General features: G+C 38.7%; 1 protein-coding gene across 1 annotated transcript in view; it reads right to left on the bottom strand.

Moving 5' to 3' along the window:
- The window catches only part of ZNF567 (zinc finger protein 567), a 30,038-nt gene extending 12,537 nt beyond the window's left edge, over window positions 1-17,501 (bottom strand). The window contains exons 1-3 of the mRNA XM_058530844.1: window positions 17,436-17,501; window positions 16,014-16,111; window positions 14,065-14,138 (exon numbers count right to left, since the gene is read on the bottom strand). Coding sequence (XP_058386827.1) covers window positions 14,065-14,073 — 9 coding nt within the window. The 5' untranslated portion in view covers window positions 14,074-14,138; window positions 16,014-16,111; window positions 17,436-17,501. The remainder of the gene's footprint in view (window positions 1-14,064; window positions 14,139-16,013; window positions 16,112-17,435) is intronic.
- Between the last annotated feature and the right edge of the window lie 780 nt (window positions 17,502-18,281).

The following is an 18,281-nucleotide window of genomic DNA, read 5'->3' as shown; positions in this document are numbered from 1 at the left end:
AAAAAGTATGGATCATAAAGGTTAAAAACCTGATGAATTGGACTTTGTCAAAATTTAAAACTTCACCTCTGAAGTTTTAAGAAGAAAGAAAAAAATCAAGTCATAGACTGGGAAAAGATATTCATAGTACTATTATCTGACAAAAGACTTGTATCTAGAAAATATAAAGAACTCTCATAACACAAGAATAAGAAGTCAACCAATCCAATTAAAAATTGGCAAAAGATCTGAACAAACTTAGAAGATACATAAATGACAAGCGAAATAAAAAATGCTCACCATTTTAAATCTTTTCAGGGAAATGAAAATTAAAACAATGAGGAAATACCATTACACACCTGCTAGAATAACTAATATTAAAAAATGACCATACCAAGTGCTGGTGGGGACACATAGCTTCTACAAGTCTCGTAGATTGCTGGTGGGAATGTAAAATGGCACAACCACTTTGCATAAGTTTGGGAGTTTCTTATAAAGTTAAATATACATTTTTCATACAACCCACTGATTCCACACCTAGGTATTTACTCAAAAAAAAAATGAAAATATAGTCCACACAAATATTTCTAAGCAAATGTTCATAGGAGTGTCATTTATAATAGTCTAAAAGTATTTTCTAAAAGTAGAAAAAAAAAGTCTATCGAAAAGTGAATGGATAAACAAATTGTGGTGTATTCATATACAGGAATACTACTCAGCAATACAAGGAATGTTCTAATATACACAGTAACATGAATGAATTTCAAAAACATCATGTTGAGTTAAATAGGCAAACCCCCCCAAAAGTATATATTCTATTATCCCATTTTATGAATTTTAGAGAGGAAAAACTAATTTATAGTGACAGAAGCAGATATATGATTACTGAAGGCTGGGGGTGGCAGTGGAGCAATTGGTTATATGGGGGCATGAGGAAACTTTCTGGAGTAATGGAAATTTTGTGATCTTGATTGTTGTGGTGATTACATAGATCTATACACTTTTCAAAGTTCATGAACTCTACACTTAAAGTCGGTGCTTTTTATTGTATGTAAATTATACCTCAATAAAATTGATTAAAAAATAAGGGTGGGTTTGGGGTTCTGCTTTGAGAATGGCAGAGTAGCTCTTACTTGACCATTACTGTAGATAACAACTATAAACTCCAGATAAAAATATAAAAAACAACTATCTAAAGGCACTGCAAAGTGACCCAAACAAACAGAAAGAGGAGGGTTTACACTTGGAAGAAAAGAAGAGTAATGGGAGAATTGTCAATTTATACTACTGGTAGCCTGAGGGCAGGTCCCAAGCAGACACTGAGTGTGGCAAATAAAATTCAGGTGGAAACCCATAGTCTTACAGGCTTAAAGAACCAAAAGACAGAGTTTAGGGCAACAGCAGCAGCTGGAAAGGAAGTAGGGAAATCCCACAGAAATGAAAGCCAGAGAGGGGGGCCCAAGGACTTTGAATAACCTTTGTTCATACCTTTGGCTGATATCTCAATTAGGCATGCATGGGCCTGAATCCAAGCACCCTGATTAAACACAAAAGAAATAAAGCAGGGATTCAAGCTGCCACAAATCAGACAGTCTGAAGTTTGAGGTTTGATTTCAGCCAATTTTACTGTCCAATAAAACAAAATGAAACAAATCAATATTCATTTCCATTTCCATGGAAATTAACTGCTAATGAAATTCTCCTTTGCCATAAACAACTAAAAAACTGTAAAAAATATATTAAACATTTGTTTTCAAGTACAGGCCAGCTGACAGCACAGAATGGTGATCCCTGCAAGAAGGGAAACAAAGTAAATTCTATGACTGCCCCAGCTTCCTGCCTAGAAGCAGTTTCCAGGTCATAGCACAGGGAGTGGGACCACAAACAGAGCCTGGCAGTCTCCCTGAGTTGAAGAAACTGAGATGAGAATTTGAAGAGTCCAAGATGGCAAGAACTGCCAGGCAAGATACTGAAGAGGAGGAAGCAGCAGAGAGAGAGACCACTCTAGACAGCCGCAGACTGATCCCCTTGAATCTATGGCTGAATACTGACCTGCAAGTACATGGGAGTGAAACTGGGGAGACAATCAGAGGAAAGTAATAGGGCGAACAATTCCCAGAGCTCATATAGGCCTGGGAACAGTCTGTATTCCCACCAGCTAGAGTTACAGAGACCTGATACTACACAGGCTTTGGGCAGAGCAGGGGTTGGCAAACTTTTTGTGTAAAGGGCCAGACAATAAATATTTCAGGCCGTGTGGGCCATACTGTCTCTGTCACAACTGCTCTGTAATTGTAGTGCAAAAGCAGTCATAGACAGTAGGTAAACAAAGGAGTGTGACTGTGCTCCAATATAACGTTTATTTACAAAAACAGGCAGCAGGCTGGATTTGGCCCATGGCCTATAGGTTGCTGACCTTAATAATGGAACTAAATTAGCCCTAGACCAAATGCTGCTCTACACCAACAAAAAGTTAAAAGCAAGCCTCAAAAGGGTCAAAAAGATATGAAGTAACTTAACTCTTTAACGGCACACAACAAAATACAGCATCCTGTAATTTTAAATTCAAGTAAAAAGTTTCAGAGAGTGACATCAGCATCAAGGCAGAGTGAGCTCTTCCCTTAGCCCCTCTCCCCTCAGTCCCTCTCCCCTAAGCTACAACGAAAAGGACATTCATAAACCAACAGAGGACACTTGCACAACATAACAGACGTCTGAGAGATCCACACAGCCATATGTCTGAAGGTGGGGGTGCTCGACCCCCCGGGGAGGCAGTGGAAGGAGGTAAGATCTCCTCTCCCTCCCCGAGCGGCAGGGATCTAGGGCATGGGACCTTGTGCAGCGGCCAGAGTACAACTCTGAGAGGGGAAGAGAGTAAGGGCAGCCCTCTGCAGGAACACTAGCGCTCCTGGAGTTGCCTCCCAGCCTGTGGGAACACTCCAAACTGAGGCAGCTAAGCTATCGTGGGAGTGTCCACACCAAGCTGAGCTGCCCAAGCCGGCAGACAGTGAGTGCAGAGCAGGGGCACATGGGATCACACACGTGAAAGAAAGCACCCCTCCCCCTTCTGCCTGGCACAACAGCTCAGCCGGTTGGCCAGAACGGGGATCCCTGCCAGAGTGCCTGTGCACACGTGTGTAAAGCAGCAGCGGCCAGCAAGCAAACGCAGACAGGCCCAGTCAGCACAGTTTCAAATGGACAGGCACATCTGCCAGGGGTTGCAAGGGCTCAGAAGACACGCCCCCTGCCCGCCTCAGTGGTAGCACGTGGAATCTGTGACCAGATACTACCACTATGCAATGGCAAAAGTCCACCCAATCAAATAGCATCGGAGGTATATTAACACTCCAGACCAGAAGGAAAATGACAAATACCCAGAAATCAATTCTGAAGTCACAGACATTTACAATCTAAATGACAGAGAATTCAAAATAGCTATCATAAAGAAACCAAACAAGTTACAAGAAAACTCAGAAATACAGTGTAATGATCTCAGGAATAAAATTAATGAACAGAGAGAATTCTTCACAAAAGAGACTGAAACTATAAAAAAAAAAAATCAGAAATGTTGGAGAGAAAAAACACAATGAATGAGATAAAGAAACATCTTCAGTCCTCCAAAAACAGAACTGATATTATAGAGGACAGAGTCAGTAATTTAAAGGACAGAAATACAGAAATGCTGCAGATGGAGGAGGAGAGAGAACTAAGACTAAAAAAAAACGAAGAAATCCTCCAAGAAATATCTGACTCAATTAGGAAATGCAACATAAGGATTATAGGTATTCCAGAGGGAGAAGAGAGGGAAAAAGGAGCAGAGAAGTTGTTCAAAGAAATAATAGCTGAGAACCTCCCAAACCTGAGGAAGCAACTAGAGTTAAATGTAACGAAGCTAACAGAACTCCTAATTACATCAGTATAAAAAGACCTTTCCAAGGCATATATTAGTAAAACTGGCAAAAGTCAATGAAAAGAAAAAATATTAAGGGCAGCAATAACCTACAAGGGAACCCCTATCAGGCTTTCAGTGGACTTCTCAGCAGAAACCTTACAGGCTAGGAGACAGTGGAATGATACATTCAAAATTCTAGAAGACAAAAACTTTCAGCCAAGAATATTCTATCTAGCGAAAATATCCTTCAGATATAATGGAGAAATAAAAACTTTCCCAGATAAACAAAAGCTGAGGAAGTTCAACGCAACAAGATGCCCCCTACAAGAAATGATCAATAAGGCCCTTATATTTGAAAAAAAAAGAAAGGGTTTACAAAGCCTTGAGCAAGGAAATAAATAGACAAAATCAGAAAATTGTAGCTCTCTATCAGAACAGGTTAGCAAACAATTATAACATTAAAGATAAAGGGAAGGAAAGCATCAAAAATAACTATAATCACTTCATTTTAATCACAACTCATAACAGAAAACAGAATAAGTTTTCACAACAATAACTTAGATGGGGAAGAGGAAAGGGATGGAACCTGCTTAGACAAAGGATATAAGAGACTATCAGAAAATGATATCTCAACTACGAGATCTTTTATACAAACCTCATGGTAACCACTACACAAAAAATGAGAACAAAGACACAAATGATAAATAAGGAGAAAACTGAGAAAACCATCATAGAGACACACTATACTGAACTGGCAGTCGGAAATACACGGGTCGAGAAACAAGGGAAATACAGAACAACTGGAAAACAAGTTATAAAATGGCAATATTAAGCCCTTGTATATCAATAATCACTCTAAATGTAAATGGACTGAAATCTCCAATCAAAAGACAGAGTGGCTGGATGGATTAAAAAACAAGACCCAACAATATGCTGCCTCCAAGAAATACATCTCAGCTCTAACGACAAACACAGGCTCAGAGTAAAAGGATGGAAGACGATACTCTAAGCTAACGGCAAACAAGAAAAAGCAGGTGTTGCCATACTTATATCAGACAAAGAGACTTCAAGATAAAAAAGGCAATGAGAGACAAAGAGGAACAGTATATAATGATAAAAGGAACACTCCACCAAGAGGACATAACACTTACAAATATATACGCACCTAACACAGGAGCACCAAAGTCAATAAAGCAACTATTAACAGACCTAAAAGGAAAAATTAACAGCAACACAATAATAGTAGGAGATCTCAACACCCAACTTACATCAATGAATAGATCATCCAGACTGAAAGTCAACAAAGAAATAGTGGAATTAAATGAAAAACTAGACCAGATGGACTGAACAGATATATATAGAACACTCTAGCCAAAATCAGCAGAATACACATTCTTCTCAAGTGTACATGGAACATTCTCAAATATAAACCATACGTTAGGGAACAAGGCAAGCCTCAATAAATTCAAGAAGACTGAAATCATGTCAAGCATCTTTTGCAACCATAATGCTAAGAAACTAGAAATCAACCACAGGAAAAAAGCAGGGAAAGTGACAAATATGTGGAGACTAAACAACATGCTACTGAACAACCAATGGATCGATTAAGAAATTAAAGAAGAAATCAAAAAATATCTGGAGACAAATGAAAATGAAAATACACCATACCATCGCATATGGGATGCAGCAAAAGCAGTCCTAAGAGAGAAATTCATAGCAATACAAGCCCATCATAACAAACAAGAAAAATCTCAAATAAGTAATCTTAAACTACACCTAACAGAACTTGAAAAAGAACAAAGCCCAAAGTCAGCAGAAAGAGGAAAATAATAAAAACTAGAGCAGAAATAAATGAAACAGAAAAAAAAAAAAAAGAAAAACAGGAGAAAGGAGCAATGAAACAAAGAGCTGCTTCTTTGAGAAGATAAGCAAAATTGACAAACCCTTAGCCAGACTCACTAAGAAAAAAAGACAGAAGGCTCAAATAAATAAAATTAGAAATGAAAGAGGAGAAATTAAAACAGATACCACAGAAATACAAAGGATTATGAGAATACTATGGCGCCAGCCCAGTGGTGCAAGCAGTTAAGCGTGCACACTCTGCTGAGGCAGCCCGGGGTTCGCCGGTTCAGATCCTGGGCATGCACCGATGCAATGCTTATTAAGCCATGCTCTGGCGGCGTCCCATATAAAGTGGAGGAAGATGGGCACAGATGTTAGCCCAGGGCCAGTCTTCCTCAGCAAAAAGAGGAGGACTGGCAGATGTTAGTACAGGGCTGATGTTCCTTACAAATAAAAAAAAAAGAGAGAGAATACTATAAAAAACTATATGCCAACAAATTGGACAATCTAGAAGAAATGGATAAATTCTTAGACTCTGAAAACTAAATAAACTTAGATTTACAACCTCCCAAAATGGAATCAGGAAGAAATAGATAATCTGAATAGACCAACCACAAGTAAAGAGATTGAAATAGTAATCAAAAAACCTCCCAAAAAATAAAAGTCCAGGACCATTCTCAGGAGAATTCTACCAAAGATTCAAAGATTTAATACCTATCCTTCTCAAACTATTCCAAAAAAACCTGAAGAAGACAGAACACTTCCTAATTCATTCTACAATGCCAACAACAGCCTGATCCCAAAGCCAGACAAGGACAACAAGAAGAAGGAAAATTACAGGCCAATATTGCTGATGAACACAGATGAAAAAATCCTCAACAAAATATTGGCAAACCAAATACAGCAATACCTTAAAGGGATCATACATCACGATCAAGTAGGATTTATACCAGGGAAGCAAGGATGGTTCAACACCCGCAAATCAATCAATGTGATAACACCACATTAACAAAATGAAGAATAAAAACCACATGATCATCTCAATAGATGCAGAGAAAGCATTTGACAAGATCCAACATCTCTTTATGATAAAAACGCTCAACATAATGGGTATAGAACGAAAGTAACTCAACATAATAAAGGCCATACATGACAAACCCACGGCCAACATCATACTCAACAGGGAAAAACTGAAAGCCATCCCTCTGAGAACAGGAACAGGACAAGGGTGCCCACTCTCACCACTCTTATTCAACACAGTACTGGAGGTTCTGGCCAGAGCAATTAGGCAAGAAAAATAAATAAAAGGTATCCAAATAGGCAAGGAAGAAGTGAAACTCTCACTGTTTGCAGATGACATGATTCTATATATAGAAAAACCTAAAGAATCTGTTGGAAAACTATTAGAAATAATTAACAACTACAGCAAAGTTGCAGGGTACAAAATCAACTTACAAAAACCAGTTGCATTTCTACACTCTAATAACGCACTAACAGAAAGAGAACTCAAGAATACAACTCCATTTACGATCGCAAAAAAAACCCCCAAAATATCTAGGAATAAATTTAACCAAGGAGGTGAAAGACCTATACAATGAAAACTATAAGACATTATTGAAAGAAATCGATGACAACATAAAGAAATGGAAAAATATTCCATGCACATGGATTGGAAGAATAAACATACTTAAAATGTCCATACTACCTAAAGCAATCTATAGATTCAATGCAATCCCAATCAGAATCCAAGGACATTCTTCAGAGAAACAGAATAAAGAATACTAAAATTCATATGGGGCAACAAAAGACCCCGAATAGCTAAAGCAATCCTGAGAAAAAAGAACAAAGCTGGAGGCATCACAATCCCTGACTTCACAATATACTACAAAGCTATAGTAATCAAAACAGCATGGTACTGGTACAAAAACAGACATACAGATCAGTGGAATAGATCTGAAAGCCCAGAAATAAAATCACATCTACAGACAGCTAATCTTCGACAAAGGAGCCAAGAACATACAATGGAGAGAGGAAAGTCTTTTCAATAAATGGTGTTGGGAAAATCGGACAGCTGCATGCAAAAGAATGAAAATAGACCATTACCTTACACCATACACAAAAGTTAACTCAAAATGGATTAAAGACTTGAAGGTAAGACGTGAAACCATAAAACTCCTAGAAGAAAATACAGGCAGTACACTCGTTGACACTGGCCTTAGAAATAGCTTTTTGAATACCATGTCTACTCAGGCAAGGGAAACAAAAGAAAGAAGTAAACAAATGAGACTACATCAGACTAAAGAGCTTCTGCAAGGCAAAGGAAACCAGGAACAAAACAAAAAAAAGACAACCCAGCAACTGGGAGAAAATATTTACAAATCATGTATGTGACAAGGTATTAATCTCTAAAACATATAAAGAACTCACACAACACAACAACAAAAAAACAAAAACCCCGATCAAGAAATGGGCAGAGGATATGAACAGACATTTTTCCAAAGAAGATATATATAGATGGCCAATAGGCACATGAAAAGATGTTCAACATCACTAATCATTAGAGAAATGCAAATCAGAACTACAATGAGATATCACCTTATACCCGTTAGAGTGGCTATAATTACCAAGACAATAAATAACAAATGTTGGAGAGGATGTGGGAAAAAGGGAACCCTCATACACTGCTGGTGGGAATGCAAACTGGTGTAGCCACTATGGAAAACAGTATGGAGATTTCTCAAAAAATTAAAAATAGAAACACCATATGACCCAGCTATCCCACTACTGGGTATTTATCCAAAGAACTTGAAATCAACAATTCAAAGAGACTTATGCACCCCTATGTTCATTGCAGCCTTATTCACAAAAGCCAAGACATGGAAGCAACCCAAGTGCCCACTGACTGATGAATGGATAAAGAAGATGTGATATATATATATATATATATATATATATACACACACACACACACACACACAATGGAATACTACTCAGCCATAAAAAAAAGACAAAATCATTCCAGTTGCAACATGGATGGACCTTGAGGGTATTATGTTAAATGAAATAAGCCAGAAAGAGAAAAACAAACACTGCATGATTACACTCATATGCAGAAGATAACACATGGACAAAGAGAACTGATTAGTGGGTACCAGAGGGGAAGGGGGTTAGGGGGTGGGCATAAGGGGTAAAGGAGCACATATATATAGTGACTGACAAATAATAATGTACAACTGAAATTTCACAATGTTATAAACTATTATGACTGCAATAACATAATAAATAAATAAAATTCAAGTAAAAAATTTCCAGGCAAGCAAAGAAGCAGGAAAATGGGATCTATATTCAGGAGGAAGAAAAAAAACAAAAACAAAACCAGAAATAACAGAGATATTGGATTCAGCAAATAAGGATGTTAAAACAGGTATTGCTCCATAAGCTCAAGAACGTAGAGGAAAGATGAACATGATGAGAGAAATTGAAGATACGAAAAAGGATCAAATAGAACTTCTAGAGAAGAAATATATGATGTGAAAAATGCAATGAATGGGAGTAACAACAGATTAGACATTGAAGAAGGAAAGAGCAGTGCACTTGAAGAGAAAGTAATATAAGCTATCCAAAATGCTTTGGCAATTGGCTGCATTCCAGTTAAACTTAATATTTACAAAACCAGGTGGCATACCTGATTGAACCCTTAGGCAACAGTTCACCAATCCCTGGGCCTAGGGCAACCACTAAAAAAATAAAACAAAGAGATACTTCTAATAAGTGAATAATAGAGAAAAAATGGAATCATAAAAAAATTTCTCAATCCAAAAGAAAACAAGAGGGGCTGGCCCTGTGCCTTAGTGGTTAAGTGCACGCACTCTGCTACTGGCGGCCCGGGTTCGGATCCCAGGCACGCGCTGACGCACCGCTTGTCCGGCCATGCTGAGGCAGCGTCCCACATACAGCAACTAGAAGCATGTGCAACTATGACATACAACTATCTACTGGGGCTTTGGGGGAAAAAAAGGAGGAGGACTGGCAATAGATGTTAGCTCAGAGCCGGTCTTCCTCAGCAAAAAGAGGAGGATTGGCATGGATGCTAGCTCAGGGCCGATCTTCTTCAAAAAAATAAAAAAAGAAAACAAGAAAAGAGACAAAAAGGAACAACAACAATAATAAAAATTGGGAAAATAGGAAAAATAGCAAGATGGTATATTTAAACCCAACTTATTGATAATTAATTAAATGAAAATGAACTAAAAACTCCAATTAGAAGGTAGAGGGTATCAGATTGGAGAAAAAACTAAGACCAAACTATATACTGTCTATGAAACTCACTATAAATATTAAAACACAGGTAGGTTAAAGTAAAAAAGATGGAAGACAGATATACTATGTAAATACTCATCATGAGAAAGCCAGAATGGCTATAATAGTATCAAACAAAATAGATGCAGAACAAAGAATATTCTTGGGGATTAAGTGAGGCATTTCATAATGATAGAGGGCGTCAACTCATGAGAGGATATGACAGTCCTAGATGTGAATGCACCTAAAAACAGAATTTTAAAATACATTAAGTAAAACCTGATTGAAAAGGAAAAACAGACAAAGCCACGATTATAAGAGAAGATTTCAACTTTCCTCTCTGTCATTGCTATAACAAATAGACTGATAATCAATAAGGATATAGACTTTACCATCACCATCAACCAATCTGACCTGATTATTTAGAGAATATACAACCTAATAACACTAGAATATACGTTTTTTACAAGCGCACACAGAACATTCAAGTTAAACTACAACCTGTGCTACAAAAGACGTCTCCATAAATTTAAGAAGATTGAAATCATATGTTCCCTGATTGCAAGAGAATTAAACTAGAAATCAATAATAGAAAGCTATCTAGAAAATCCCCAAATATCTGGAAATTAAACATACTTCTAAAAAACCAAAGGGTCAAAATAGAAATCGTGAGGAAAATTAGAAAATATTTTCAACTAAAAGAAAATGAAAATACATGTCAAAATTTGTCGAAAGCTACTAAAACAGTCCTTAGAGGGAAATTTATAACATTAAATGTTCCATTAGAAAAAAAGAAAGGTCTTATATCAACGATATAAGCTTTTACCTACAAAACTAGAAAAAGAATTAATTAAACCCAAAGTAATGAAAAGGAAAGGAAATAAAAAATTGGGGCCGGCCCCATGGCGTAGCGGTTAAGCGCATGCACTCTGCTGCTGGCGGCCCGGGTTCGGTTCCGGGCGCGCACCGACGCACCGCGTGTCAGGCCATGCTGTGGCGGCGTCCCACATAAAGTGGAAGAAGATGGGCACAGATGTTAGCTCAGGGCCAGTCTTCCTCAAGAAAAACGGGGAGGACTGGCAGATGTTAGCTCAGGGCTAATCTTCCTCACACACACAAAAAATATATAAGAGCAGAAGTGAAGAAATAGGAAACAGAAAAACAATGGAGGAAATCAATGAAACCAAAAGCTGGTATTTTGAAAAGATCAATGAAATTGATAAACCTCTAGCCATTGACCAAGGAAACAAGTAAGAGAAAAATTATCAATAACAGGAGTGAAAGAGGGGCATTGCTACAGATTGTACAAAATCAAAAGGATAAAAAGAGTATATTTTTAACAACTTTATGCCAACAAATTTTATAACTTAGATGAAATGGACAAATTCCTTGAAAGACACAAATTACAAAAGCTCACCGAAGGAAAAAAAAAATTGATAACATGAATAGCCATAATTCTATTAAGAAAATTGAACTGCTAGTTAAATACCTTTCCACAAAGAAATTTCCAGGCTCAGATGGCTTCGCTGGTGAATTCTAACAAACACTGAAGGAAGAAATAATACTAACTCTTTCAGAAAAAAAGAGGAGAGAATACTTCCCAACTCATTTTATAAGACAGCATTACTCTGATACCAACACTAAACAAAGATATTACAAGAAAAACCATACACCTAATTCTTTATGAACCACAGACCAAAGAATCCTTAACAGTGTATTAGCAAATTTATCAAACAATATATAAAAAAATAATATATCATGACCCAGTGAGGTTTATCCTAGGGCTACTAAGCAGTTTAACACCTTCAAAATCAATCAATATAATTCATCATGTTAATAGAAAAAAGCCATAAAATGCAGAAAACCAATACATGCAGAAAAACTTTTGACAAAATACAACACCCATTTGTGATAAAAACTATCAGCAAACTAGAACTTCTTTAACCTGATAAATCTGAAAAAAAGCATCTATGTAAAAACTATTGCTATTAACATACTTAGCAGTCTTTTACTGAATGCTTTTCCCCTGTCAGGAATAAGGCAAAAATGTCTGTTCTCATCACTTCTATTCAACATTGTACTGAAAGTTCTAGACAATGTAGTAAAGCAAGACAGAAATAAAAGGAATATAGATTGGAAAGCAAGAAGGAAAACAGTTATTATTCACATATGACATGATTGGCTATGTAAAAAATCCTAAAGCATCTCAAAAAAATTACTAAAACTATTAAGTGAGTTTAGAAAGACTGCAGGTCAATACACAAAAATCAACTGCATTTTCATATACTAGCAACAAATGATGGAAATTTGAAATAAAAATGAATAGTATTTACAATAGCATAAAAAGAGAAATACCTAGGGATTAATATAACAAAATATTTGCAACACTCTTACACTGAAAACATCAAAATATTACTGAGAGAATTTAAAGATCTAAAAAGGAGATGTGCATCATATTCATGAATTGGAAAATTATATTATTATTAATAATTACTATTCTTGAATTTAAACTATTAATGAGCATTCTAATATTTTCTTCTCCCTTAATGGATTGTCTTTATATATTCCTCTAATGTGCTTTGGGTCTGATGCTATAAAAACCATAAGATAAGAGTAGTTGTTTAATGTTATTGGTACAGAGTTTCTGTTTGAGATGATGAAAAAGTTCTGGAAATAGACAGTAGTGACAGTTACACAACATTGTGAATGTACTTAATGGCACTGAATCACACATTTAAAAATAGTTAAAATGGTAAAATTTTGTTATGTATATTTTACCACACACATACAACAGTTAAACAGAAAAGCCTAAGAAACACGAAGATCTGTAAGTGAGCACTGGAGTGAGCACTTGAAGGACTGGAAAAGAAGCAAAGGTGTTAAATGGGAAGACAAGTGACCACTATGAGAGAGGCACCCAAATAAACATAGTATCAGTGGGGATGAAGGGCACTGTGGTATGAGGAATAAGATTCACCACTAAATGGTTGTATGGTGAAGGAGGAGACATTTAACTCAAGTTAGCTGTATCAGCAGGTGGGTAGGGGCTGGGGACATAAGCAGATTAGAAAAAAAAACCACAACAAAACACAGGATAGGCAGGAGATAATGAGGTAAATCTTGGCCATGTGCCTGAAGCATCTGTGGAACATGCAGGTGGTGATAGCTAGTTAGAGAATGGATATGGTTTTGACACTCAGGCCAGAGGTTTAGGATTAAAATTACTTAAGCATCATTAGAATAACAGTAGTAGATTGTGAATAGGAAAAGGAGACTGTAAAGAGAAGAGAACCAATACAGAAGCAGGATAACACCAGTATTTAAGAGGTCCAGATATAAAGATGAATTTTCTGAAAGAAAGAACCAGGAGAGAGTAATTGAAACCAAGAGCAAAATATTTCAAGAGTTACACTGCTAGTTCAGCACTGTGATTTAAGCACATACATTTACTTCTCCTGCAACCAAATAAAAAAATTGGAAGAAATTTAAAAATAGGCATAAATCTGTAACATTATCAGCATACTGGAGGAATATTATTGGCAGGCCACAGATTTTTAGGAATTGTTGGCAGCTATGAGCAAAACTGAAGGATCAGACAGGAGAAATACACAATTCTCAGTTCTTCGTACAATCTGCCAAGCAAAGCTCTACTGTCAAAGCCTCAAGACACGACTTCTTGCCACTTACTGATAGTGGTCTTTCAATTCCCTCTCCATCTTGACTCTTTTCATCTATACAAGACAAATTCATGCAGTAATATATTCTCATTAAATTTGACGAAATGCATTTTTGTCCCATTATTGCTTCTGGGAGAGGACTGAGAAAGATGTTGAATGACATACCCACTTAATGTGTGAACACTGGTTAAAATTAGAAGGAGCACTTGTGGAAGGTAAAGGCTTATTTGGCCAATATGGGAAGAAATGGGACCACTTCCCTGAAGGGGAAGATACGCAGGAGGATTTTAGTACAAGAAAGGCAAATGCTCAAATATTCTTACAAAAAAAAAAAAAAAGACTATTTCAGAAAAGAGAGAGGAACCATCACCTCACCTGAGCCATGGCTTTGAGATTTGCAAAAGATGACCAGTCTTTCTTTGGGCTCCCCTTTAGAAAACGGGCGGTTCCTAAGAAGGCAAAGCCAAGATGAAAAGAAGCCACATGCACCACACATGCCTTACAGCTCTCTTATGATTTACGACTCAATTAAAATTGCCTCCATTGCCCTTGCTTTGGGCCCTATCCACTCTGCACATCCCATATAAATACAAGGGGGAGAATGAGCTAGGCAAATCTTATTTTATCCCCAAAGCCAGAGATACAGGCTCTTGGGGCAATAGGTTAGATTCTGGGCAAGCTCCCCTCCTCTCTAGCACCACCTTTTCTCTCCTAAGCAGCCTACTGTTATTAACTACGTCCAAGCTGCTCTCCTTTAAGGCTCTACCATTTATACTACCACCAGCAATATATGAGAATACCTGTCACTCTATATCCTGATATATACTACTGATACAAACTTCTTGATGCCTGCCTATCTAATAGGTATAAACTGTGGTTCTAGTTTTTATTTTTCTTATTATGAGAGGAGATAAGCTTCTTTTCATAAGTTTAAAAAACGTCTTTAGTTTCTTATCTGTGAAAGGTCTAGATCTTTCACTTTTCTACTAAGTTTTTTTTTTTTTATTTTCTGGATTGATATTAGATCTTCTTTAAAAGAAGGAAATTAATCCTGTCTTTACTTAAAATAATTTTTTATAGTTTCTCATTTGACTTTGCATTTTTCCCATGCAAAAATAACTTAAAAAAAAAATTACTGGGCCATCTGGTTTAGCACCATCAGGTATTCGATAATCTATACTTTCTCTACTCATCAAAACTGCCCTCTTTATCATATACTTTATTTCCTTTATATGTCTGAGTTGATCTGGACTTCGTATTTAGTTCCACTGATCGGTGCATTTAATCACCAAGATTACTCTGTAGTTATTACAGTTTTAAAACAATTTTAATATCAGCTAGGCCTACTTCCCCCTCCATTATTTTTCTCTTTCAGAATTTTTGGCTTGTTCATTTTCTCCTAAGAACTTTAGAAAGTTCAAAAATTTTACTGGAACTGCAAGAAATTTTAGGGAGTTTTGACACTTTATCATGTTGTGTCTTTCTGTCCTTTTATCCAAGTCTTGATTTTTGAGTCCCTTAGGAATATTAAAAAAAAATTTTGTTTTACACAAGCAATCCTTTGTAGCTCATATTTTTGATGGCCACTGGCCACTTCCCAGTTTTCTGATACATATATATACACATATGCACAAATACAAAAATATGAAGCCTGTTGATTTGTTAATGTTTTTTTCCAGCAAAGCTCTGAGTTTTCTAATTGCTGTCACCGTTTGTTTTTAACAGGATGGTAACTTAGAAATCTTTCTGCTTCAGTTTCAGCATATGTCCCAAAGATGGTGAGCAAAACAAGCTTCTGAGTGTCCCTCATTCTAAAATAAAGTCTTGTAAAGCAGCTGACTGTAAAGTTTTGCTACCATTAACTCCTACTTCGAGGCTGGAGAGGCTTAGAGAAGGGAATGTCTCTTTAAGAGAGTAAATGATTTTTAGAACACAGTTTTCCAGAGAGAAGAAAAGTGGGTGCTTCTCTCTTCCTTATAATAAACAAGGGGCCTCTCAGACCCTGATGCCAATAGGAACCAAAGTGGTGGGAGAATTCAGGGGGAAAATGTATATGTTTCCAGGATTTGGGAGTGCAAAGTGACTGAGGTGGCTAATTCTCACCTGAGCTCCAGATGGGGACCCCATGGATGCAGCCTGCCTAGTTTGGCTTGGACCCTGCCAAGAGGACTGACTAGAGAGACAAGACCCACCAGGTGGGCCACTGCATGCCCAGAGGAAGCACTGAGGAGGCAGCTGGAGAAGTGTCTATGCCCATAAGAAGGGAAGTGTATCTCTGGAAGTGGCCAGCAGTGGGTTCTTTCAGAAGACAAAAGATGACTTACACTAAATTATAATGGTACCAGTCATGTTAGCCTCTTCTTCTCCCTGACTTCTCTTCCCTTTTCCAGCTCCCAATCCATTGCAGCTGGAGACTACCCACCTAGAGGGAGCAGAGACAAAACAGAGGTTGAGAAATCAGAGAAGAAACTGATCATGTACTCTTTCACATTGCAGGCTTCCAACAGGAGGGAGAGTTTTTGCTTTTAAAATGAGTTTGGAGTATTGATGTCTACAGTGAATATTTTATCTAGCTACATGACTCTTGTAAGACTGATTTTGTGTTTAAATCTTCAACAGATATTTTTATTGTCTTCAGGGTGACTGAAGAATTATTGAACCTGTCCAGGAATTCATCCAATGGAAGAAAAAAAAAATTCACCCAAATAGAAATTTTGAGAGTGGTAGTTACGGGAGAAAATTTTTGTGTGTGTGCTGCTAATGGTGTTCTACTTATTTCAACATACTAGTCATTAGTCAATATGTGGTTTCCCCAGTAAACTATCCTACCATCTGAAAATTATTTTATCTCATCCTGTCCTCTATTTATTTTACTTGTCCTCATCCTTTACTTACTCCTCATCCTCTATTTTACTTGTCTAATTGCCACAGAGTGAAATTTTGAAGCACATAAAATGGCCCATGTTCAGATAATCTAAACAATACATACTTAACTAGTCATGCATCCAATTTCTCAAGCGCTCCATCTCACACAGTGAGCCACATAGTCACCATGGATTGTGCACACAAAATACTTCAAAAATTAGACATATTCAGTTATATCACCTACTACACAATCACAATCCCATGGACATACGTCATGCATAATCTCGCACAGCCCATCACACAGTCCTACACAAAGAAGCAAAATTTTACTCATAAACCCCTTACTGTCGCTTCTCCAAAGTTGTAGTCTCAAAAACAAATCGACTCGCACCTAATTCAAAAAAAACGCAGAGATCCTAACACTTTCATAAACAACCGGTTCCACAATGTCACACGGAGTAACACACGCCCAAACACACACAAGCACAGGCACACAAAGCTATACAAACTGTATGCTTGTGCATGCCAGGCCGCGCTCCGAGAGCTGGGGATTCCTCACGGGGAAAAATCAGACAAAATTCCTGCCCTCGCCGAGCTCACACCCGCCTCGGGCTTCCAGGTCCCTCCTTGGCCCTGTCCACCCTGCACTCCCGGCTCCCTCTCGGGCGCTCCCCGGCCCTGGCTCCCGCTTCCTTCCTCTGCCTAGGTTCTCGCTTCCCTCCTCGCTTTCTCTAGGGCCCGGACTCGCGCTTTCCTCCTCGGCCTTCTCCGCCCAGGTTCCCTCTTCCTTCCTCGTCTTCTCCAGCGGTCCCTCCTCGGCATTCCCCACGGGTCCCCCCATCACCCGCCTCCTCCGTGCCCACAGGACCCACCAGCCTCACCTTGGACCACTGGCCAGCCGCCTGCGCCTGCGTACTCCCCCGCCGGCTGCACCTCCCAAGCGTCTCCGCGGCTCCGTCCTCGCGGCCGCGGCCTCCGCGCGCCCTCTCGACATCCGGGTTTTTCCGGCGTTGAACTACATTTCCCACAGACCCCTGGCAGCTTTTGAAAAGAACTTTGCGTCTCTGGCTCTTCCGAAATCCTCAAAGTCGTGGCGCTCCGAGTGGGAACGGGTGTCTGGGCGCGGCGGGCGCTCACGGCGAGGAATCCTCGAGGCCTCCTGGCGCAGACAGGACGTGTGGAGCCCGGAGCTCAGGCTTGCGTATGCATGTTTAAGTGTGAGCGTTTGTGGCCGTGACGAGGCGGGGTGTGTGCGCAGTGATGAGGCCGTGACAGGTGCGTGATTGTGCTTGTGTGTCCCTGCTCGGATGCGGGACCTTTGGGGTGACTGTGATCGGCTCCGATGTGGGGTACGTGACACGGTGGCGTTTGAGACTGCCCATCACAAAACATTGCTGTTGTTACCTAATGTGATGGAAGAGGCTTTTAATTCTGTGGTCAGGTAGGGTTGTATTACGGGGTAGAGCTTCATTTCTGCAGTTCTGGGTTTAACGTTGGGCCTGAGGGGCTTTTGGAAGATCTCCCTAAAAGTCTGTCTGTGCCTGTACAGACTATGATGCCTGTGTTAACTACAGTCGTCCTGCACTGAAGCATGGCCTTGAGCTGCCTTCGTCAGGGCACCCCCACCTCCAATGCCCAGCCTCCTGCTTAACACAGAGGGCTATCCGTGGAGTGAGTGTTGCCCGCCTACGGGCCAATTTTAGGATCTATCCTGTCTCGGGATCTTT

The sequence above is a fragment of the Diceros bicornis genome, chromosome 34, assembly GCF_020826845.1.
Source record: "Diceros bicornis minor isolate mBicDic1 chromosome 34, mDicBic1.mat.cur, whole genome shotgun sequence".
Lineage (NCBI taxonomy): Eukaryota > Metazoa > Chordata > Mammalia > Perissodactyla > Rhinocerotidae > Diceros > Diceros bicornis.
The sequence above is the reverse complement of the archived record's forward strand: the minus strand, read 5'-3'. Positions and strand labels throughout refer to the sequence as shown.